General features: G+C 46.1%; 1 protein-coding gene across 1 annotated transcript in view; it reads left to right on the forward strand.

Moving 5' to 3' along the window:
- npas3 (neuronal PAS domain protein 3) overlaps positions 1 to 24,004 on the forward strand; it is a 160,926-nt gene that overhangs the window by 92,468 nt on the left and 44,454 nt on the right. The window contains exons 4-5 of the mRNA XM_029493976.1: positions 8,165 to 8,247; positions 15,742 to 15,755. Of these exons, the coding sequence (XP_029349836.1) occupies positions 8,165 to 8,247; positions 15,742 to 15,755 (97 nt within the window). The remainder of the gene's footprint in view (positions 1 to 8,164; positions 8,248 to 15,741; positions 15,756 to 24,004) is intronic.

The raw sequence follows: 24,004 nt of genomic DNA on the forward strand, positions 1-24,004 counted from the left end.
TCAGCTCCGGATGTTGTGTAGTTGCCCTTTGACACGCGACGCACAAAACAGGAGATTGTCTGTTGTCACCTACTGGAAATACTCCCTTTAGTCCACCTGTGTGTGTGTGTGTGTGTGTGTGTGGTTTTTGGGGGGGCGTGTGTTTCATATGAGCCGCTGTGACTTTCTGCTGCTCCGGCTCCACATTTAAAAGAAGGCGTTTTGAACCCTGACGGCTTTTAATTAATTAACATCCACCACCTCCACCTCCACCTCCACCTCCTCCTCCGTCTCTCCCTTTCTGCTTCCCTTCTCCATGATCTTCCTTTTCCCTCCCATCTCCCATCAGTGGTGGCACTCAGCCGTTTCCCATCGACACGAAACGCTCACATCGGCAGCTTAATTACACTTAAATTTGAATCGGCTGAGGACGGAGGGATGGCGGGAGGATAAGAAGCCGGGGAGGGGGAGCAGAAACTAGAACTTGATCCTTTTGAGGATGAAAAGTCGTGGAAATTCAGCTCTTTTCTCTTCAGCCGTAAGAATTCCCTTCTTACCCCGTCAGTCCTTTTCCTTGCATCACCCGACTCTCTCTCTCTCTCTCCCTTGTCAGACAGTCGGTCAGAGTTCATTAATTTTTACTGCTGAGGTAGTTTCCTCCGTGGACTGAGCGCGAATGGATTCAGGATCGGTTTCTACGGCTACCAGGCTGTAATCAGAGGTGAAACGAGGTGAAAAGATGACTGCGAGCGCTCTCTCTCTCCCTCTAAGTGCTGCTATTTGAGCTGAATTACACACACACACACACACATTTACAATCAAATGTATCAGGAGCGCGTCGAGAGCCGGACTGATTGCTTTCAAAATGCCTCTGACTCGGTGGGAGCTTCGTCCCGGTATTGTTTGCTTTAATGGTTAAGAGGAAGACACTTTGTCGGCCAAGATTAGGGGTTTAACTTCCTGTTTGGAACGAGCCATCGCAGCTGAAGTGCGGCTCCGCGGATTTCAATGTCAGATGGCCGCTGTCAAATGCATCTTAGCCTTTTTAATTATGACCTTTTCCGCTGAAGTCCTCGGTTCAAAAGCGAAGGGGGGGCAGGTCACATGACAGCCTCTTCCACAATGTGAGCCGCCGTCTCCTTGAAATTTATTGGATTGTTCGGTTGTTACACTTTTCGTGACTTCTGTATGTTTGTCTGTTTGCACACGCTCACCTGATAATTTTTCTTCTTTGGGGATCAAAGTTATGGATGAAGAATGAAGGGCGTGGCCTCTTTGAGTGACAGGTAGACTCTGCATGTGCCCCACTTTTGGGGGGGTTAGTTGGCAGTTGGCTCAGTCTGAGCTTCGGCGCCGTTTGTCAGAAGCTGATGGTGACGCCACGCCCATCTTTATCCACCGCAGCAGCCATTCTAGTTCTAAAATCATTTCTTTTCCTTTTTCTAATTATTTATTACTATTATTAAAGAACTGGAACGGAGAAACGCAGCCATATTTTTCAGTCAGCAACAGGAAGATTCTCTGTGAATTCGCCAGCAGCGCAGACATATAAGTAATTATGTTGGAATATATTCAGATAGACACGCTGAAATTCCAAGACACACAGACACACACATCCAGGCTGAGCCCTGCAGTGCCGTTATTATGTGTGGTGACAGTGTGACAGAGAATAATGGAGACATGTGGCCTCATTCACCTTTGTGTCTGTTGAATTAATGACTAACAGCTTCACGCTAAACTCCTGCAGCTCACTCTGTCTCATGTTACAGTCCAGACAAATTAACAGCAGATTAACGCAGAGGAAAGCAGCAGCCTGTCTGTTCACTTCGTCTGCTTTAACCGGCCTGACGGACAGGAACGCTCCATTATTTAGCATCTCTGGCAGTTTTCGGATGTTTCCTTCAGAAATGTCAACCTGTCAGACCTCAGACAACGTTCGACGGGGAAATTAAGAACAAATCCATTCATTTCACAAGAGGAATTTCTTGGAATTAAAATTAATTCTGACTGGCTTGTATCTCAAAACATCACTGAATCTGATGCCAGCAAATAGCAACCAAAGAAAACACAATTTAAATTCTAATTTCTGCCTTAAATCTCCCATTTGATTTGTTTGAGATGCCCTTTTTTCTTTTTCTTTAAATGATGAACGCCCTGGAAGCGAAGAATATCGATAAACGCCTCAGACAGTGGGCAGAGTCAGGATGCTCCTTCAGCTGGAGTCGTGTCAAAATGCTGAGTTTTTGGAATTTGAAGCAGGAAGCGATGTTGGAATGAAAGCGAAGAGATGACCGTGTTTTCTCCTGAAGCTCTCCGCGTCATGTCGGCCTTTGAGCGTCGACGTCCGAAGGGTTTTGTACCTTTGAGCGTGTGATTGTGAAAGCAGTTTTTTTTTTGTCTTGACTCGAGGAAATCCAGCTGTCAGTCATCCGACATTACTTCGGGAAGATCTGATCCTCGAACATGAAAAGTTGAGATGAGGCGTGCCATCAGCTGCGTCTCAGCGTCACTTCCTGTTGTGTTATTTACATTTAAAACACCGTCAGTGTTAGTCTTTTTCTCTGGTGCGAATCTTTGAGTCCTCTGAAGGATGCGGCTCCTGCAGCAGTGGGTTTGTACTTCCTGTGCGGTGGCTGTCATGAGGAGAAAACAGGAAATGATGGCTGAAAGGAAAAGAGCATGTCTGCGTTCAGAGCCGGCAGGCCGAGTCGTGTTAATCCTGACTGCTGCTGGTCCACGTACACTCCCGCCGCGGCCGTCCACCGCCTTGTTCCCCTCACGCACAGTAGGCTGCCAATTAATTAACGTGTGTGTGTGTGTGTGCGTGCGTGTCTGTCCGTGTGTGTGTGTGTGTGTGTGTTCACGCCCTTTTCACATGTATTATGGTGTTCAGCCGCTCCCTCTGCGGGTATTCAGGGCCTTGTTCAGTTCACCACTGGGGCGTCAGGGCCCCTACCTAATTACACTGTGTGTGTTTGTGTGTGTGTGTGTCTGTGTGAGTGCCCAGGAACATATCAGACTCCTGTGTGTGTGTGTGTGTGTGTGTGTGTGTGTGTGTGTTTCTATGGTACAGTAGGCTGGTTCCTAATTACTGTCTGCTCCTTGTATTCCCTCAGTGCCAATACCTTCCTGCCTCACTGAACTCTTGCTGTGTGTGTGTGTGTGTGTGTGTGTGTGTGTGTGTGTGTGTGTGTGTGTGTGTCTGTGAAAAAACACTAAGCAGCTGATCCTGTACTCTGACAAACTGAGACACAAGAGAAGCCTCCAGTCTCTCACACACAGAATATCTGCAGGACATAAAGATGTTTGTTTTGTTGAGGTAAAGTTTTTCCTCCTCTGCCTTTATGGACTGATGTTTAAACATACATAAACGCACAACATCAACGCAATCTTAACGCAACATTCAATTTCCATTTTCAGAGGCAGATTATCAGACGTGTCCGTTGATCAGTCTGACCGTCTGACTCCTTCTGTGTCTCTATCCGTCCATTCTCATCCTCCATCTTTGAATGTGACGTCTAGAGTCACGTCTCTACATCGGCTGCTCCTATTGGCTCTGCTGGGTGATGTCACAGCCAATCAGAGGCTTAGCTGTCACTGGATCAGTCCTGAATGTTTCTGATCTCAGTGAGTTTATGGTGTGTTCTGTTTTACAGAGGAAACACTCAGTTCTCTGTTCAACAGGAAGGAGTTTGTTCACAATCAGCTCGATGATGATTTAACCTTCAGCAGTGTCACACACTGGTGTTCGTCCTGTTGTGTTTTCTTTTCTTCCTCAGTCTCTGTCAGTGTGTCAGTATGTCATTTTTCTATCCGTCCATCCTTCATCTGTCTCCCTGTCCTCCTCTGTCCTCATTTGTCTCTCTCTCTCTCTCTGTCCTCTCTCGTCCTTGACTCCAACACACACCAGCTGGCGCTCAGCCAAGTGGAGAGACAGCAGAGATGATTATACACAGGGAGGTGTGTGTGTGTGTGTGTGCGCGTGTGTGGGAGAGGGAGCAAGGCAATGAACTACAGTTTAGAAAACGACAAAGAGTGAAGACTGAAGTGAGAGTGTGTGTGTGTGTGTGTGTGTGTGTGTGTGTGTGTTGATTGAGATGGCACATAAAGTCTTAATCATGTCGTTCAGGGAGGAGACGATCAACAGGGGCTTTATCAAACCTTTAACCCTCCCCCTCCTCCCCCTCCTCCCCTCCTCCCCCATCAGTCGCCCTGGGCTTTGGGAAACTGCTCCTGGCGTTTGGATAAATGGCTGCTTTGGTTTTGTAGAATAATCAATGATCAGAATCACTTTTACTGACTGGGGGGCGGCACGGTGGATCAGCGATTAGCACCACTGTGTATGATCTGCCTCCAACACGCACCGTCAGTGTGAACGGCCGTGTTACAGACCGGCGGCCTGTCCCGACCACGAGGCCGAGATGATGGAGGGGTGGACGTTTATTCATCTTTCTTCAAACCAAAAGAGCCAAAGTGCAGCAGCAACATCAGAAAATAGGCCGCCGCCGCCGCGACACTGAAACAGCAGAGTTAATCTCAGAGGGGAGGGGCCTCCTCCGTCATGTGACCATCTCCCATCCGCCATGTTTGATGCCAGCGCTCATGTCAGACTCGCTTCCTGCCTCGACATCAGACGTATCGAAGCAGCTTGACTTCAGTCCGGAGGATTAACTATTCATTCTTCCTCTGTGGTGTTGGGAGGTCGAGCTGTCTGAGAGCTCGTTATGGAGGACGACGCCTAAAGTCTGATGACGGAGGGAGGAGAGCGAGAGAGAGAGAGAGAGAGAGAGAGCCAGCATGGGTTATTAAGCAGGGACGGCCATGAAAAGTTAAAGTGGTTGAAAGCCGCCTTTAAAAAGATACTAATTAAAACAAATGTCTCCTCTGCTGATAACTTTAAACAGCCTGGGGAGGCTGAGTGTGTGTCTGTGTGTGTAATTAACAATACAATTCAGCCATTTTGTAAAAATCCACTTTCCCTCTTCCTCTCTGTGGAGGTACATTTGTTTCATTATTACTTTTGTCTGTAAATTAAAAAGACAAAAAAGAAACACCTTCAACAGATATGAAAAATAAAATTGTAAACTCAAACATAAAATTCATCCACAAAAACAGATCCCCAAATCGAAGGAATTATCTGTGGATCCAGGAAAATGTTTACATTTTCCCATAGATTTCAATAGTATCTGATTTATATTTCCTCCCTCCTTTCCTCTCTCCTTTCCTCTCTCCTTTCTCCCCTCCTTTCCTCACTCCTTTCTCCCCCTTCTTTCCTCTCTCCTTTCTCCCCCTCCTTTCCTCCCTCCTTTCCTCCCTCCTTTCCTCCCTCCTTTCCTCTCTCCTTTCTCCCCTCCTTTCTCCCCTCGTTTCCTCTCTCCTTTCTCCCCCCCTTCTTCCCTCCTTTCCTCCCTCCTTTCTCCCCTCCTTTCCTCCCTCCTTTCTCCCCTCCTTTCCTCACTCCTTTCCTCTCTCCTTTCTCCCCTCCTTTCCTCACTCCTTTCCTCTCTCCTTTCTCCCCTCCTTTCTCCCCTCCTTTCCTCTCTCCTTTCTCCCCCCCCTTCTCCCCTCCTTTCCTCCCTCCTTTCTCCCCTCCTTTCCTCACTCCTTTCCTCTCTCCTTTCTCCCCTCCTTTCTCCCCTCCTTTCCTCTCTCCTTTCTCCCCCGCCTTCTCCCCTCCTTTCCTCCCTCCTTTCTCCCCTCCTTTCCTCACTCCTTTCCTCTCTCCTTTCTCCCCTCCTTTCTCCCCTCCTTTCCTCACTCCTTTCCTCCCTCCGTTAACCTGTCGATGTTTCCTTCTTCTGTCCCTTGGTCCTCCCCCCTTTCTTCTCCCCCTCCATCCCTGAAGTCCTTTGTTAGGTCTTGATGAATTGGTTCTGACATGCTGCCAAAATGGCTGCCCCCCCCATACACACACACACACACACACACTGTTCTTACACCTCCACTAATTGAATTGGCAATTTGTGTAACTGCACCAAACCACCATCCTCTCCTCCTCCTCCTCCTCCTCCTCCTGCTTTCCTTCCCTCTTCTTCCTCTCCTTCCTCCTCGTCCGTGTTCTCTGTCGTCTTTTCCATCTTCTTCATCCATTTCCAGTCGTCCTCGGCGTCGTCTTCCTCCTTTAACTTTTTCCTCATCCCCTCCTTTAGCTTCTCTTCCTGCCCCCCCTTTTCTGTCGTTGTGTTCTTCGTGTCGTTTTCATATTTGTCCAGATAATCATAATCATCATCATCAGCTTCACTTCCTTCCTTTCATATTTAAAGAAATTAAAGTCTTAATTAAATCTTTGTCATCAGAGAAAACTCAACATCATCAGACAGGAAACATGACATTTATATTTTCTTCCACCAGATCACCCTGAGCTCCCTCACACCCCCCCGTTCTTCCTCTTTTGTCTTTCCTCACCCCTTTTTCAAATTCTCTCGCTCACAAGGGCATTTCATTACATCATTAATTGAGCCTAATTCAGCTACATTAGCCCCCAAAAACGACAGGAGGGTGTGTGTGTGTAAATTTGGTGTAATGAGGTCTGCAGGGAGACGAGGACGGAGGTTGTGTAGAGAGGAGAAAATTACCTCAGGGCAGAAAAATCTCTCTTTTAGTGAGTTTTAATGCCCCGCTGTCTGAAGCTGTCTGTCTCTAACAGTCATTATTGTGTGAATTGTTGATTTGTGTTACTGAAACATCGGGCTGCTGTCTGATGGTGAATTAACGTCCTGCAGTTTTTACTGGATTCTCTCACTCTGTGTTTCTGGATGCTGCTGAACTCTTTCTCAGAACGTGACCTATTTTAATGTGAGACTGTTGCTCCGGTACTGTACGTGTTTTAAAATTCAAATTCTCCAGCCGGAGAAGGCTTTGTCTTCCTCTTCCACTCGCTCCTCTTTCTGTTGGAAAACAGAGACAGAGACAGTTTAACCTGAGGGCAGATTTCTCTCTCTCTGCCGCCCTCTCTCTCTCGCTGGCTGTTGTACTTTCGGTTTTTGTCTTTGGAGAGAGTTTTGCCCTCAGGGTGAAATTTTAGAAAGCTATAAACCATTTCTCTCTCTCTTTCCTGTCTGTCTGTCTGTCTCTCTCTCTCCATAGATGAACAGCAGTGATGGATAGGAAGTTGACATTCATGAAATTGGACAGTAGGCAGCAGAAAGAGAGAGGTGTCCTCAGACTCGTCCCTTCCTCGTCGGAGGGACAGACCTGTCTGAGTCCAGCTGAGCCTTCAGCTGGTTTTTTCGTTGTCTGGACATTTGCAGAATAGTTTAAGACGAGAAAGGAGTGGCGAGCCAAAGCATCCTCCTGCGTCCTATTGGCTCGTCCATCTGCTTCTTCTGTCCTTTTCCAGAAGTTCAGATGTTTCTTATGTGATCAGCTCTCCACGTCCCATCTGTCCCTCTGTTGTCAGAGACAATGTTGGAGAAATGAGTCACTGAAGCCTCTGAGGGCCGAGTTCAGCTAAAAAAGACGATGTCCCCTGGAAGGCTTCCAGGTCCAAACCTGAACTGCTTTCCCGCCCAAAGTCAGGGTGGGTGTTAAGTTAGGGACACATCAGTCAGATAAAACTGTTTTCACTTTGGTCACAATCACAGAACTTTGGAAAACTCGTCCTCTCTCACTCTGCTACTGATCACATTCCAGTTTCAGCTGTTAACCGTATCATAGCGACACCAGAACCCACATCAGCCGACTTCATGTTTTCCTGTTCAGTTCAGATTGTCTCTGGTTCTGTTGGAACGCACAACAACAACAAACTGCAGCATGTTGGACCAGAAAACTAACAAGTCTGATTTAATTTGCTCTGTCGACAACACTGTTTTGAATGTTCTTCACTGAATTACTTGTTAGCATCGTTAGCTCCTCATGTAGCCCACCAGATCTCACAGGTTTTGGTGAGGAGAGCTAACAATGCTAAGCTGTTGCACTGTTCTGTTCTGCAGAGCTGACCTCATTGGTTCCTCTTGTCCTGTGCCATGTGTGTTCGTCACGCTAGGCTGTATCAAAGTGTGTGTGTGTGTGTGTGTGTGTGTGTGTGTGTGTGTGTGAGAACATGTATTTTTGTGTGTGTATGTGTGTGTAGCTTTGCTCGTATCAATGTGTCTGAGTCTCACCGGTCTTCTTCTGTCCTGTCCTGTGCTTTTTCTCTCCTTGTGTGTGTGCGTGTGTGTGTGTGTGTGCGTGTGCGTGTGTTTAGCTATCGGTAGCCAGCGGAGGAGGAGTCCCAGCGCCATCGCCTCTGAGATCTTCGAGCCTCACCTGGGCAGCCACATTTTACAGGTAGGATCTGTTCACGGCACCGTGTGTGTGTGTGTGTGTGAACAATGGAGACACACACACACACACACACACACACACACACACTGATCCAGTAAAATTTTCAGTGTCTGGGGTTTCTGATAAATAATTTCCACTTGTTGTTGCAATGTTGCATCATTCAACCATCAACATGATGCAGAATCAGTGCTCTGTGAAATATTTCAGGAACTGTGACGGGTTCCCAGTAAGTCTTTGACTTCCCAAAGATCATCTTCGTCAGTGACTCTGCTCAGAGCAGATGAAGTCACACTGACCTGTTTGTTGTCGTTGGGTGGTTTTTAAAGTGCATCTTCTTCATTTCAATATGGAGTATGAGATGTGTTAGTGTCTGTCAGGGCAGGAAGCTCCTCAGCCTCACTGGAATCAGCACCGGCTTTCTCCACTTCCTGTTTTCTGTCCTGCCGTGCGATCCGACAGTCTGCGGTTCAAATCCTGTCTGACAGAGTGAAGGTTTTACATCGTCTTGTTATCTGAATTATTTCTCCTGATTTGCCTTTGAGCTTTTCTGAAGCTGAATTATTTCTCATAATATACCTTTAAATTATTAGCACAGTGATTTCTCATCATTCAGACTCAGATTTTTCAACACAGCCAACTTCAATTATTCCTCAACATCCAGCTGCTGCCACGGTTTAACTGAATTATTAAATGGAATTATGAAAGTATGATAATGACTGGGTTATCGCTGTTCACTCCCTCAGGATTGTGTGTGTGTGTGTGTGACTTGTAGTTTTAATCCCTAAAATGCTCCACTTCTTATCTGTTTAACATACAGCCCAAAGGCTGAGCTTTTAACATCACAACCAGGCTGACGATACCACATCTGATAGAGGCTGGTAATCTGTGTGTGTGTTATACGATACACACTAAGTGTGCACGTTTTGGTGAGATTATTTTGTAAACCTACGAAAGTACTGCAGTTTTTTTGTTGTTGTTTTGTTGTTTGTGTGTTTGTGTCTGTCTCAGTTTCACCTGATTATTATTACAATCTGGCACCAGTGAGCCTTCATCACTTCTTTAATCTCCTTTTATCATAATCAAGAATCCTGACAGAAGAAAATCCTCAGAGATACAAAGAGTTTGTGACAAACTGAAATCACTTCAACAACCCCAGTTGACTTATTTGATTTAGCTTCATGTAGTCTGAAGGTCTAAAGCGCCATCTCCGGGGAACAGCGCCCTCCAGCAGCTGTTCCTGGTCGGACGGCGAGCGCACCACGGGGACGCCTGGTGTCGAACGTCACTGCCACCTCTTTCGCCGAATTTGTTCTTGATCCGTCGTGCTTTAATCCTGCATGAACTCGCAGCGGAGAGCGGGCCGTTCCACCGTGACAGCCAGCTCTTCCCGTCCTGCCGCTCTGCACATTGTGGCGTCGTTCGTGTTAACACGAGGCCTGAACCGGCTGGGAGCAGCTGAGCCGCCGCGTCCAGGCCCTGCGTGTGTGGTTGTATTAACACCGTGTGTTGATCCTGCAGCTCGAGACACTAGACATCCCATAATACCCAGTTATAAATCCCTGGAGAGTTGCTATGACAACCGTATGAGGCAGATCCCGAGGCCGATTGAGGCAGCTGTGAGATTGGAAGTGACACAAACAATGTGGGCCGCCGCTCACCTGGAGGAGGAAAGGCAGACACTTTTTAAGCATCAGCTGGTTGAAATTCCAACATTTTTCTTGACTTCCTGTTCATGTTCCTGTTTACAGGACTCACATGTGCTCAGCAGTCACACGTTTGTTTTCAGGTGTGTCTGAACTGACAAACAGGACGTTGCGTGTGTGTGTCAGCCTTTCTACGCTGTGTACATGTATTATTCCAGGAGTACATCTACATCATGTGTGTGTTTATGTTGGTGTGCACACGCTCGGCCTTTTCAGCAGCGAAGGAAGGTCGACGTGTTGGCGGCAAATTGGCCTCATTAATCTCCCGCTTAATTGATTGTGAGAAGTTTGAGGATGACATTTTAAGAAAGCATGGCGGACGGGGGCGCGGCGTGATTGATTTGGCTAAAACGCGGCGCTAATGAATGCCAGCCAGTCACTTAGGTGGTGGAGACCAGACACTAATTTCAGAGAGATTAGGCCAGAGAGGTTGATAATGCTTAATGAAGAGAGAGAGAGGGGGAGAGCGAGCAGTCATTAAACAGGATGTAAAGCTCCATGTCGCTGTGTGTGTGTGTGTGTGTCTGTGTGTTGTTGAGAGTGAAGCTTGTATTTGCATGAACTTTATTAGTCATCAATGGAGACCTGGAGGGAGATTTGTGTCTCTGAAGGGAAGGAGCTGAAGCTGGAGTTAGATTTTTATCTCCATCACAGAAACGAGATTTTCTCTTCAAACACATTTTCATCACAGAACTCATCTGATTTATTTCACTGCAGCTCTTCATGCAGCATGCCGGCTAACTGTGGGGGGACGTCACAACACGGCAGAATGCAGCAACCAGCGTATGAAATGAGCCGTCTGTTATCTCAGTCGAGTCAGCGGAAAGTTTACGGAGGCACACTTAGCTCACCTGCGTTTCCATCCGTTGTCTGGCGGAACTACAGAAGTCGTTTCCTCGTTCTTTCACTCTTAATGCTAAATTAAGCTAGGCTGATGTTGTCAGCTGTGGGGGTAATGCTAAGCTAGGCTAAACACACATCCCGAACAATCGGTGAGCTGCTCCGTGAAGTTGTGCAGGTCAGGGAAGTTTTGTTGTTGCTGACGAAGTGGAAGTGTTGTGTTGTGCTTTTTGTTGGACTTTAAAGAGCAGACTGGTGTTTGGTGTTTCTAAAGACACCAGGTGGTGTTTGAAGATGAAGAAGCAACGGACAGACGGGTGCTAATTAAACTGGAGGGGGGGTGAAGTAAACTGCATGTGTTAGTCAAAAGAGTTTGAACAATTACAAAGTGATTGATGAAGAGGAAGTCAGAGATCGAAACAGGAAGAAGCTGGAGGAGGGACATTAAAACACAATATGCACAAAGAAATGACACGAGTGAGGATCCATATGGTCTAAATGCAGCCATGTCCTTTATATATCATCCCTTCAAAATAAAAGACGTAGAAAGTGTAAAATCTGGACCCCCCCCCACAGCTTTAACAGATGGCTGATCATATGATTTGATTTCCATCCATCCATCTTCTCCTCTCATCTGTTTCCGGGTCACGGGTGGTTCTGGAGCCAATCCCAGCTCATCCTGGGCAGGTCATTAGGAAAGGATTAGCTCCACCTTCTCCTCCAAATATGAGGGGGTGTGGCTTCTCTCTCTGCTCAGGACGCCAGGACTTCAGAAATCACTTCTCTCTGCATTAGTGTTTAAAATCTGTAAATGAAATCGAACTGAAGCTGCTGCAGTCGGTGCAGTAACAGTTTTAGCATCCTGTTTGAGTCCTTCACCTGCAGCTGCTAACCGACGCCTTCGCTCGGAGCGGTGTACAACAGATGTAAGATGCCTGAGCGTTGTCACGGAGATGAGGGGAAAATTAAAGACGACAGCGATGCAGCACAGACACAACACCGCTTCCTGTCAGCCTGTCAATCAAACTGTCAGCCAATGAGTGTCACCGCAGGTAAAAATTAGATGTGGAGACGTGGGAGGACGCAGGGATGACAGGATGGATCTGCCACCCTCGGTGGATTATGGGAATATTACCGTGGAGGGTTTCATGGACTGGAAGTGCTAATTCCGTTTCCCGCAGGGACTGATGCATTCAGGTGAACTCTGACGTCGAAGATTCAACAGTTTTCAGAGAGAGAGAGAGAGACAGACCCAGAAACCGTCCTGTCCTGACCAGACCTTTTTCTTTATGAAGGATTACTTTCTTTTTCTCAACCACGCCGGTCATATGACACTGATGAGTCAATCAGTGCGTCATCAGCCATCTTGATTTTTTTGGAACCAGAACAAACCATATTTAGAGGAGAAGGTGGAACTGAGGAGGAGTCAGGACTGGATCTGGGAAAGCTCTTCATTTTCCCATAGAGTTCAATGCAGTGGCCCCCTGATGGTCAGGTTCCAGACTCTGGATTCAGTTAGATTTATTACAATTTTACAGTTTTATCTATTTAGTGAATTATCTGTGATCCAGTTATTAATTAGAATTATTCCAGCTGTTAAATTCGATGAAGTGATCAACAGATTTATATTTATTATAATGTTAAAATACGGAGAATCAGTTTAATGATTCAATTTAAAACATTATCGTTGTTACTGCTAAAGAGCACAGCACCCCCCAAGTCTGTGAGACGGAGGTCAGAATATCAGTTTAAATGAAGCTTTGATCAGCGAGGGGCTTTAAAAAACTGCCCTTGAATGTATGAATGTGACCTGAGGGGGGGGCAGACAAGCAACATGGACGCTGGGCAATTAACAAGAAAGAAGAATTTTTATTCTACCAAAGCACCTGAGAAATATTTGAACAGAGTCTGTGAAGAACACGTCAAAGTCTGAGGATGTCTTCATTTAGCTCAGATTATCTCCCACACACACAGACAGACACACAAACACACACAGACACGTGTCAGACGCAATTTCTCAGATATATTTCACTCGCTCTGTGTCTCAGCATTGAACTTCAGGGCCTTGAGATGAATTTTTCAGACCCGCATATTCAAAAGCCAGCGTTCAGCTGCACACAGACACACGCGCACACCACTGTGAGTTTCAGGCAGGTTTCACCAGCCTGCATGCCCAGATGACTCCAGAGGCCCGCCGTGACCCGGCTGCGGCGAGACTAAAGGTCACAGCGGTGAGCGTCGAGCCTCGCATCCTGATTACCCATCACCCCCCTCTCTGACTTCCTGTGAGGTCCGGCAGGTTCATTAGCGGTGGGAATAACTGAGATCTGAGATGGACGGAGACAGAGGCAGGGAAGAGTCTGAACCAATAAATGAAGTGTCCAGAGAGGGAAAAGACGGCCGCAGGAAGAAAGAGGAAAGAAGACCAGCTCTGATTATTTATGCAGTCAATAGGCCGACGCTTGTCTGCATCTCTAATTGTTTGATTTTATAGGCGGGACGGCTCTTTAAACAAACACACTCTTATGCTAATGGCGGCGCGACGGTGCCCTCCTGACAGCGTCTGGTGAGAGCATGAACTGGGGCATTATGGGAAATTTTTTGCGGGAAGGTGTGGGGGCAGGGGGGCAGGTGTATGAAGCTGAATGTGATTTGGATAATTAAAAATGACAGAGGGAATGGTGCACGCGCACACACACACAATCAGCCACTTTGTCTTGACAGGTGGAGGGGGAGAACGGGAGAGTGGGGGGGGTTAGTCCTGATTGCTGTCAATCAAGCTGTCCGGGGGGAGGACAACGGAGGGAGGCAGAGCACTGTGAACTTTGACCCCATCCCTGGCCGACGTGATGCTGATGAGAGAGAGAGAGAGAGAGAGAGAGAGAGAGAGAGAGAGATAACAACCTTGAGAGATGGACTGAATTTCAACAGGCTCAGTGTGTGAGAGAGAGAGAGAGAGAGAGAGAGAGAGAGAGAGGAGGGAGGCAGGACGGGGGAGAAAAGAGCAACAATAAGAGACGGGAAATAAAGAGATGGAGGAAGAAACAGAGTTCGATGGACCGAACGGAGGAGAATATTAGCAAAAGAATCACATTTGTAACTCCAGAAACAGAAATGTGTTCTTCAGATGGTTCTAACCTGATTAAGCTCAGCGTCTTTAATAAGACCTGACACTTTTTCCCTCAGTTTAAAGTCTACAGAGGGAAACAGAGCAGGAAGGAGGGGAGGGGTCAGGGGGCGGGCCTACTGGGTGATTGACAGACTGTCGTTCACATTTTCAGTTCACATTTTGAATTTTTGGGGTGTTCCTGTGACGAAGCAACAGAGACGATCTGCTTCCTGTTTGCTCCCGCTCGCACATGCTCAGTGTGCTCCCTGTGTTGGCGTGGACGGCAGGTAGGACAGGGAGGCTGAGCCGGATCTGATCATCCGATGACCATTTGAGCTGTTTGACAGTAAAATGTGTAAAATCTAAAAATCGATAAATGAATGTGTGAGAACTCAGCTTGTTATTGTCGTTACATAAAATCCAAGAATGTGTGTGTGTGTGTGTGTGTGTGTGTGTGTGTGAGACAGACAGTGAGATCAAAGGAAACATGGGCTCACTCATCCAGGAGCCAAAGTGACAATTGAACAAACGGCAACAATGAAAAGACGAACAGATTATATCTCTGTCCTTCTGTCGCTTTGTTGTGTGTGTGTGTGTCTCTACTTGTTCCCGACTGTGTGTGTGTATTTTGCTGTGTGTAATTGCATATTTATTGATGTGTGTTCCCACTTTTATTTGTTCCTCCTGGTGTGTGCGTCTCTTTTTGTGAGTGCATGCATGCATGCATTTGTGCGTATGTGTGTGCGTGCGTGCGTGTGTGTTGCTAATGCTGAGCTGAGCAGGGAGGGTTGAGATGTAAAATCCTCCCTCCTCTCCAGATGCAGGATCGAGCAAATCCTCACCCCCTGCCAAATTAATCTGCTCACTCACACTCACACACTCACTCACACACACTCACTCACACACACTCACACACACTCACTCACACACACTCACACACACTCACACAGTGAAAGCGGATTCTGTCGAATAATTTCATTATAAGGTTGTGAGCATGTGGATTAATGGTTTTACTGTCACAGAGACGACGGGGATTTTCTCTTTTCTTCTCTCACTTTCTTTCTGTCTCCAAGATGCTTTTATCTTGTCGTTTCCTCTCCACTTCCTCCTTCCTCTTCTCTTTTCCTTTTCGTCGAAATAGATGAATTATTTGCACATTAGCTCCGTCTCCTGTGATTCCCAATGTTTCCCGGCCCCTCAGATGTGACACCAGAGGAATCTGATGTGGTAATATTTGAGTGTTCATGGAGAACGTGGATACAAATGATGGAGTAAAAAGGTAGACGGTAAAAGTCCCAACTGAAGAATCTAAACTAATCAAGCTCAGGGTTTTACTGGATATTAACGAATGTTTAAAAAAACATTTCCCAGCTTTCTGCTGCACATTTAAAACCACTAAAAGACATCGATGAAGACGAGGAGGATGATGCTCACAGCGTTTCCTTTCATTATCGGCTTTACATCATCTTTTTGTGTCGAAGCTGTTTGTGTTACATCATGTTACGTTGTCGTGTGATGTCTGCGTTTGGTGTCATGAGATGGGTGTGTGTGTGTGTGTGTGTGTGTGTGTGTGTGTGTGTGTGTGTGTCACCTGGCTCTGTCACCCTCCATAATCACTACAATCCAACAGAGAAATCTGCTCTAATCAAACAGGAAACGCCTCCATGATTTTGGCTGTCGTTTGCCCCCCCCACTTCATTCCTAATGTTCTCTCTCTCTCCCTCCCCTCCCCCCTCCCTGTAGTCTCTCGCCCCATGTGTCTCCCTCACTTTGTTTCTCTCTAATTTTCACTGTGTGTGTCTGGCTGTCAGTCAGGGGGGAGGCGGCAGCAGCTGGCTGAGGCAGTCCCCAGAGGGATTGTGGGTAGGGAGGGGAAGGTTATGGCTTCACTCCCATCACCGATCTGTTGTGTGTGTGTTTGTGTGTTTTCTTCTGAGCCCTCTCCTGGTTTTGGTCTTCTGGTGGTTCCTGGTCCAGCCGGTCCTCGTTTCTTTTTTTTTTTGTCCGATTCGTTTTTTGTTTTGTCCGGTTCAGTCTGATCTGGTTCTTGTTTTTGGTCCGGTTCATTTTGATCTGATCCGGTTCTCCTTTTTGGTCCGGTTCAGTGTGATCTGATCTGGTTCTTGTTTTTGATCCGGTTCAGTTTGATCCGGTCTGGTCTGGTTCTCCTTTTTGGTTCGGTTCAGTCTGATCTGGTTCTCGTTTTTGGTCCGGTTCAGTTTGAGCTGATCTGGTTCTTGTTTTTGGTCCGGTTCATTTTGATCTGGTCCGGTTCTCCTTTTTGGTTCGGTTCAGTTTGAGCTGATCTGGTTCTTGTTTTTGGTCCGGTTCAGTTTGATCTGGTCCGGTTCTCCTTTTTGGTTCGGTTCAGTTTGAGCTGATCTGGTTCTTGTTTTTGGTCCAGTTCAGTCTGATCTGGTTCTTGTTTTTGGTCCGGTTCATTTTGATCTGATCCGGTTCTCCTTTTTGGTCCGGTTCAGTGTGATCTGATCTGGTTCTTGTTTTTGATCCGGTTCAGTTTGATCCGGTCTGGTCTGGTTCTCCTTTTTGGTTCGGTTCAGTCTGATCTGGTCTGGTTCTCCTTTTTGGTCCAGTTCAGTCTGATCTGGTTCTCCTTTTTGGTCCGGTTCAGTCTGATCTGGTCTGGTTCTCCTTTTTGGTCCAGTTCAGTCTGATCTGGTTCTCCTTTTTGGTCCGGTTCAGTCTGATCCGGTTCTCCTTTTTGGTCCGGTTCAGTGTGATCTGATCTGGTTCTTGTTTTTGATCCGGTTCAGTTTGATCCGGTCTGGTCTGGTTCTCCTTTTTGGTCCGGTTCAGTCTGATCTGGTCTGGTTTTCCTTTTTGGTCCGGTTCAGTCTGATTTGGTTCTCCTTTTTGGTCCGGTTCAGTCTGATCTGGTCTGGTTCTCCTTTTTGGTCCGGTTCAGTTGGATCTGCTATGGTCTGACTTCAGAATCATTAGATCTGGTGTCATGTGGTTTTAATTCTAACGAGACTTTAATGAGTCTGGATCTGAAAACGGAGCCCTGGCTGCTGCGGTGGTGTTTGTTTTGTCCTGCGCGGCGCAGCAGACGGGTGGGGTTTACTGCAGCAGGAAGTGTTGGTGGACGCTCTGCAGCCGTGGCTCCAGGTGCTGGACGCCTGCTGTAAACTCCCTCTCTTTAAATTTTTACCCCGAGCGTTGGTGTCAAACGCAACCTCTCGCTCCGCCGCCGCCTCCGCTGCTGCTGGGGGTGTTTGTTTTCCACTCCAGTACGTGCCTCAGCGCTAAATCAGCTGGTTACACTTTAGAGGAGGGAAACTGAAGCAGCTACCATGCGGCTGTGTTACTTGTGTGTGTGTGTGTGTGTGTGTGTGTCTGATTGTGATGTTACACTTAGATGCATGCCTGTGATTATTGTGCGTGCACATGGCTGTGCACACAATTTTACATTTGTATGCTTGTGTGCATCGAACTCTGTGTGTTTTTGGAGGAGAAACTGCATCGGAACAAATGATAACAACTTGAAAACGGCGGGAGGAGACAGAAATCGAAGCAGAGGGAGATTCATTTGGATGAGAATTCATGTCAAAAAATAAAAGAAGAAATATAAAGCGATGAAGAGGAGAAACAAAAGGGAAAGAATCATCAAATGAAGGAAATCATTTTCAATCTAGGAGCACAGAAAAATATACAGACATCATTAATGGGAAGGAAGCAGTCAGAGCTGCTGCTTTATGGATTAATCACTGGAACAAAGGCAGAAAAAAACACTGAACATCAATACTAGTACATTTGTTGAGGTGGAGACGAGATGTGGATGAAAGACACGAAGAAAGAAGGTCAAGCAGGACACCGTTTCTTTGATAGGTAGAAACATCTTTCAGCAGATCTGAGCCAGCTCCACTTTCACAGCAGTGATGAGGCTCAAAGGTCGAACTAATTAAACTGAAGAAACATTAATATGTCCTAACGGGCCGGACGGTCTGAAGGCGGACCTCCATGTGGTCTAGGTTCTGTCGTCTTCCAGTCAAAGTAGCTGTCAGGACTTGAGGAGGTTTGTGATGTCACAACAAAGCAGATGTAGAACTACACGGTTAGCTAGTTAGCTTAGCACGAGGAATGGAAACTGAAGCATCCTCTGTGTGTGTCTGTGTGTGTCTGTGTGTGTAGTCCATTGACCTTCCTTCATCTCCCTGTGAGCAGGACAAATATTTAAAATAGATGTCATGTCCCGGACCGCCTTAAACATATTGTGTGTGTGTGTGTGTGTGTGTGTTACAGTGGCTGATTCCTTCACTGCCTAAAGCTTGTCCTTTCTTTTTTCCTCTTTCCTCCCATCAGTCTCCATTGTTTCTTCTCTCTTTACCACAGCCCCCCTCCCCCCTCTCTCTCCCTCCCTCCCCCTCTCTCCCTCCATCCAGCAGCCACTAATAATAACACATGAAGGCAGTCACACCAAATGAAGACAAATACTGTTCGCTGCTTTTGAATCATAATAGCTTTCTCTCTCTCTTCCATGCTCTCTCGCTCTCTGTCCGGCTGCAGAGCGGGACGTCTCACACTCTTAGAGTTCAGTCTTATTTAAAGCAGCAGAGACGTTGTGTTTCTTCTGGAGAACATCTGGCCTTTTCTTTGGCTGAGGAAAAGCCTGCTTTCCTTTTAGTTTCATACAACCAGCTCCAGGATGACGTTTCATTCGTGGGTTATCGTGGTAGATGTTTATATTTCCACCTCATGAACTTCTCATCGTGGTGCCGTCAAAGATCAACTGACAAAACAAAACTAATATTTTACCAGAGTTACCATGAAATCCATTTCTCCCTTCCACCAGAAGAAATAGTGCCTGCACTCTGAGCAGAAGTGGGCCGACGTTTTAAAGTGGCGTCAACGTTCCAGATAAAATTAGGATTAACAAACCTCCTCATTAAACTGTAAAGCACTAACGATCATTTGCATGTATTTTGCAAGTGATGAATCACGACTGCAGCGGCTTCCATCCGTTCCCTCCCAGTCGAACCAGCGCTGCTCTCTCTGCGTGCGCCGCCATGATAAAAACCATTCCCACCATCACAAATTAACAAATACACGGCTGAATGGTAATGTTCGCACCATAACTGCGAGGATAATTGATTAAATGAGCATTGTAATTACATTTTCTCTTCCTAATATTGAAGATGTTATCAGTGTATCTTTTATCATTAACTTAATCAGGAACTAAGACGACATTAAAGAGAATGAACGAGCGTGATTAGCTGGAGAGTGAGAGCGACCCTCTGAGTCTTAATGTTTTATTCTGTCTTTACTGTTTTTAGGCTTTGAAGCACGCATCTTATTTCATTTAAATGTGTGTGTGTACATATGTGGACAGTATGTCTGAGCACTCAGCTACTGACGGAGATTATGTGCTTCACTCCGTAGAAAAATCCCCCCTAGTGGTCAAACAGAGAACGAACCTCTTCTTATGGCTTCTCCGGCAGCAGGAGCGGACAGATGTGTGTTTTATTTAGTCTGGAGTCGGGCGTTCGCTAAGCTAGTAGCATTTAGCTTTGTTCTTTTTCAATCACCGCCACCGTCTGGTACGTGACCAGATCAGCACGTTCTCTCAGCAGTGGATCCACAAACTGACACAAGTCAATCGAACTGATTGACATTTTTTCATTCATCAGTTTCTCTGAGCTCCACCTGAGCAAAGTGAAACCGCAAAGTGTCACGTTTCTGGGGTTTGTTGTTGACCTCTGTGACCTTTGACCTTTCATCTGCGGAGCAGAGCAGTTTCATGGCAGCGTTTCTGCTCAGACCAGGCTCAGAGACGCATCTGTTCCGTGAGTCGGAGTTTTGGAAGGGTATCCTGAGGTTAAACTGTGAAGTTCCAGCATCCATCTGGAGAGCATTAAAGAGATTTATCAACTCTTCTGTCCTTGAATCACACAACATATTGTGTGTGTGTGATTGCCCATGCCCGCTTGTTTGTTGTTGCATCTCCATGGGAACAGATTGGACGTTTGACAACAACCAGAGGACCTCAACAAAAACTGTCGTCCAATAAAATAAGGTTGGAACTTTGAAACTGAAGAAAATGACATGACTGAAAGCTCCAGTAAGAACATGAGTGGAAACAGTTTCTGCTGGTCGAGACTGGAACTGAAAATCCAAATAAAAACACTGAATGTCCTTCAGTCCTTCAGATTAACATGTTGGAGAATCTGTGGATGAGTTTGGTGAGCGTGAAGTCAGCGAGGAGGGTCGGACTTCCATCGTCACCTGTCTGTGTGAACGGCTGCATCACAGAGAGAGCTTCAGTCAGAACTGGACCTCCAGGCTGAGTGGACAGGGACCTCTAACCCCCCAACACACACACACACACACACACACACACACGTCTTCAGGGAATTAAAGTGATATTGAGCTCTGAGCAATAACTGGAAGAGTGGAATTATTACTCCGGGGCTGTCACTGTGTGTGTGTGTGTGTGTGTGTGTGTGTGTGTGTGCGTGCGTGTGCGCGCTGGTCACCTGTCCACATGTCGATTGTTGCTTTTGATTAAAAAGGAAAGCAGCGACAGCTCAGAGTGTCTGCAATATCACACTGATGCTGTTATCTCTCTCCATCTTTAACGTCAGCCACAATAAAAACACAATCACTCAATCAGCACAATTAAATATAAACTGCACAACGTTACACGTCTGGAATAAAAGAGGAAAAAATATTTCAGTAACTGTTTAAAGAACGAAACAAGACTTCTCTGTTTCCATAGGCAGCTCACAGCTAGGCCTCTGATTGGCTGTGACGTCACCCACCAGAGCCAATAGGAGCGTCCGATGAGGTTGCTATCAAAGATGGAGGATGAGAACAGACGTGCAGTTTGACCTCATTGTCTTTACGTTTCAGGTTCAGTTAGATAAATGATTAGTTCACAGATACTGTTGTCATGGAGTTACAGTACAAATAGAAAGGGGGGGGGGCTGCTTCCTCCAACGCCACGGTGACACAACCAGGAAGTCATCCGATCTCACCCAGACCTTAGTCGTCATGGTTACAGTGATAAAGATGATCAGTGCTCACGTGTGAATTTAAACAGAAGATCCTCTCTCCCAGTATTGACATGTGTTGACCTTTCTGAACCCCCCCACTCTGTTCAAACCCCCCCTCCTGTATTGACATGCTGACCTTTCTGCACCTTTCTCTTCCTATTTCCCATCCTCCCGTCTCTCTCTCTCTCTCTCTCTCTTCTTAGCTCACTCGCCCGTCACTTCTCTGTCCAAGCTTTTCCTCTCTCTCTCTCTCTCTCTCTCTCTCTCTCTCTCGCTCTCTCTCGTCCTGCCTATTGATTGGTTCATTTGATAGTTCTATCACCAATCAGCATGAAGTTGACCTTTTGGACTTGGCAATGATAGCAAGATGTTGTGTGTGTGTGTGTGTGTGTGTGTGTGTGTGTGTTGACCTTTGCGGGCAGAATGTCAGCCTGACTCTTGATGCTGCTTGTCAGTACATGAGCTGGACAGGAAGCAGTTCAGCTCTCGGACAGGAAGTCTGAGCGGGACCATGTGACCTGATGGGGTCGGACCGCCTCCCATGAACAGAGTGACACTGCGAGACACCAGCAGGAACCAGATCAGTCCCAAAACTGGAGCGAGACCTGCTATAAATAAACGCAGCAGGAAGGTGTGGGGGCAGAAATTCCGCTCCGTCAGCACATTTATTTAATATTACTGTAATGAACGTGATTTCAGTCCGATCCTTTAAAGACCAGATGGCTCTTTACAGCCCCACCCTGCAGATTTTAAAGGCGCACTTCACTCGTTTAAATCCCAGTTTGCTCCCAGTTCACACATTAACAACAACTGGAACAACTGGAGCTGCACGGGGGCGCTCCCCCGGCTGCAGTAAACACAATATTTGTCTGGTTTTATTTTCATGGCCTGCTGCGTTTCTTCTTCTTTGGTGTTTGTTGTTTTTCATCCTTTCTAAATAGAATTCTTCCGGACTCTGATGACAGGAAGTGGGAAAGCGTTAAAGCTGAATCCCAATGCGACTGTGTTGAAGTCAATGGGAAAATGTCTGGTACAGCAACAGAAAATGACTACGTCTCAGTCGGTTGGCCAATCAGAGGAGAGACTGATTGTGGAGAAGATCACTGAGCTGGATATTATTTTTAATGATCTTCAGGTATAAAAATGAAACATGTTGGCAGTGAATGCACCACTGATATGTTCAGTGACCACATAATGAACATTTCCTCATCATGCTGTAACAGCAGCATCGTTCCTCATCTACCTTCATCTTTTCCTGTTTTCTATTCTCCTCCGCTGCTCTTTCTCCTTTTCCTTCCTGTTTTATTTTCCTCTTCCAGTTTCCACTTTCTCCCCTCTATTGCTTTTTAATCACTCTGTCTCTTTGTTTCATGATTTCTTTATTTGTCGTTTTCGTATTTATCACCCTGTCTCGTATTTTTCTGTCCCCTTTACAATTCATTTGTTCTCTCACACACACACACACACACACACACACACATACAGAAGCCGTTTTTCCATTTGTCATTAAGAGGCAGTGCGCTAGACAGTAACATTTAAACCGGCCGTTCTGAATGGTTAAAAGATGGCCTTTTCTGTTGTGTGTGTGTGTGTTGGGGCGATCGATGCAGTAATCTGCAGGAGGTGGAAAGCAGAGGGAGTGAGCCATTCAGCAGCGCTCACTAATCAATTGCAATTCTTTCTTTTACTGTCTGAACGCCCAGATTTAGACGTTTGTGTGTGTGTGTCTGTGGTTGTGTGTTGCTAATTCTTTCTTTTACTGTCTGCGGCCTAACATTTAGATCTCTGTGTGCCTCTAAATGTGCTTGGAATCATCTCCACTTCAGTCCTGAGTGTGGTGCTCCAGCAGAGGTCATTGAAATGTAAATGGTGAATCCTCTGGGGAGCAGGAGCAGGCCGAGGAAGGCGGCTCAGGTCCACACACTGAACTAAACAAAGCGTCAGGGGGCAAAGGTCATCGGGCTTCATGTCAAAAGGAGTCAGACCGTACTGAAGTCTATGGGAAAATGTCCCTCCTCCTCCCTGATGAGTTGATGGTCTCAGTCTGAAATACAACATGATGCTCATTTAGAGGGAAAGGGGAGGGGCTAGGGGGCGGGGCTACTGCGTGACTGGACCAATCAGCTCCAGCTAAAGACTTTTTAAAGGAGGAAAAAAAAAGTCAAACTTCATTAAAAAAAACCTTCAATGTCGAATTAAAGCTGAATTCTTGATCTTTAAAATGATCTAACTTACCAACGAAGGTTCAGGTTCAGCAGCAGCTTTGTCGTTTGGTAAATGGTACAAAATGTAGGTTAATTTACTGGTAATGAAATGGATCATGAAACATTCGCTGGCTTTAATTGCGTTTCTCATAAGTCAAAATGTACCAAACAACATGAGAGTCATCCCTAAATTTCCGCTTGATTAAGAAATTCAGGCTGATTTAAAGTTTAAATTGAAGGATTCTTTTCTTAACGATTTGATAAAAGTGAATAAATTGGGAGAAAATTGATTTTAAATGCATCAACATATTACAACTTCCTTTTTATTTGAATCTTGTGATCTCAGTTTTGACTGATTACACAAAAATGAGAAATTTCATTTCACTTAAGCTTTTCAGACTTTATTACAACTGTAATTGATCATGATTGATACACAAACAAACAAACAAACAAACAAACACACACACAGGAAGTGAATTCAGAGCAGAGTGTGTGTCAGCTGCCGCTCTCTATACAACAGTCACTCATGAATATATTAATTGATCCAAAATCCCATTAATCAGGTTTAAAAGGTGAAACTTTGCTCTTGTTGTTTTGTTCAGTTTCACTGTGACTCTCAGACAGTTACATTCTGCTTAATGGAACAAAACATTTCATTATGACAGAGGAATGACACACACACACACACACACACACTCACTAACCTCCCACCTCAGCTGCCGTACGCACAAAATCACATCAGCGCGATCCGTCCACACACTGAATGAAATAAATAAATGTACAATCAAAATTGCAATTACCTGCAGAATTTGTGAAGGGTAAACAAATCTTTGCCCCCCCCCCCCCCCCCACACACACACACCCCACAGAGGCAGAGAGGTACGTTCTTCA

Source organism: Echeneis naucrates, chromosome 22 (genome assembly GCF_900963305.1).
Source record: "Echeneis naucrates chromosome 22, fEcheNa1.1, whole genome shotgun sequence".
In the NCBI taxonomy this organism is placed as follows: Eukaryota; Metazoa; Chordata; class Actinopteri; order Carangiformes; family Echeneidae; genus Echeneis; species Echeneis naucrates.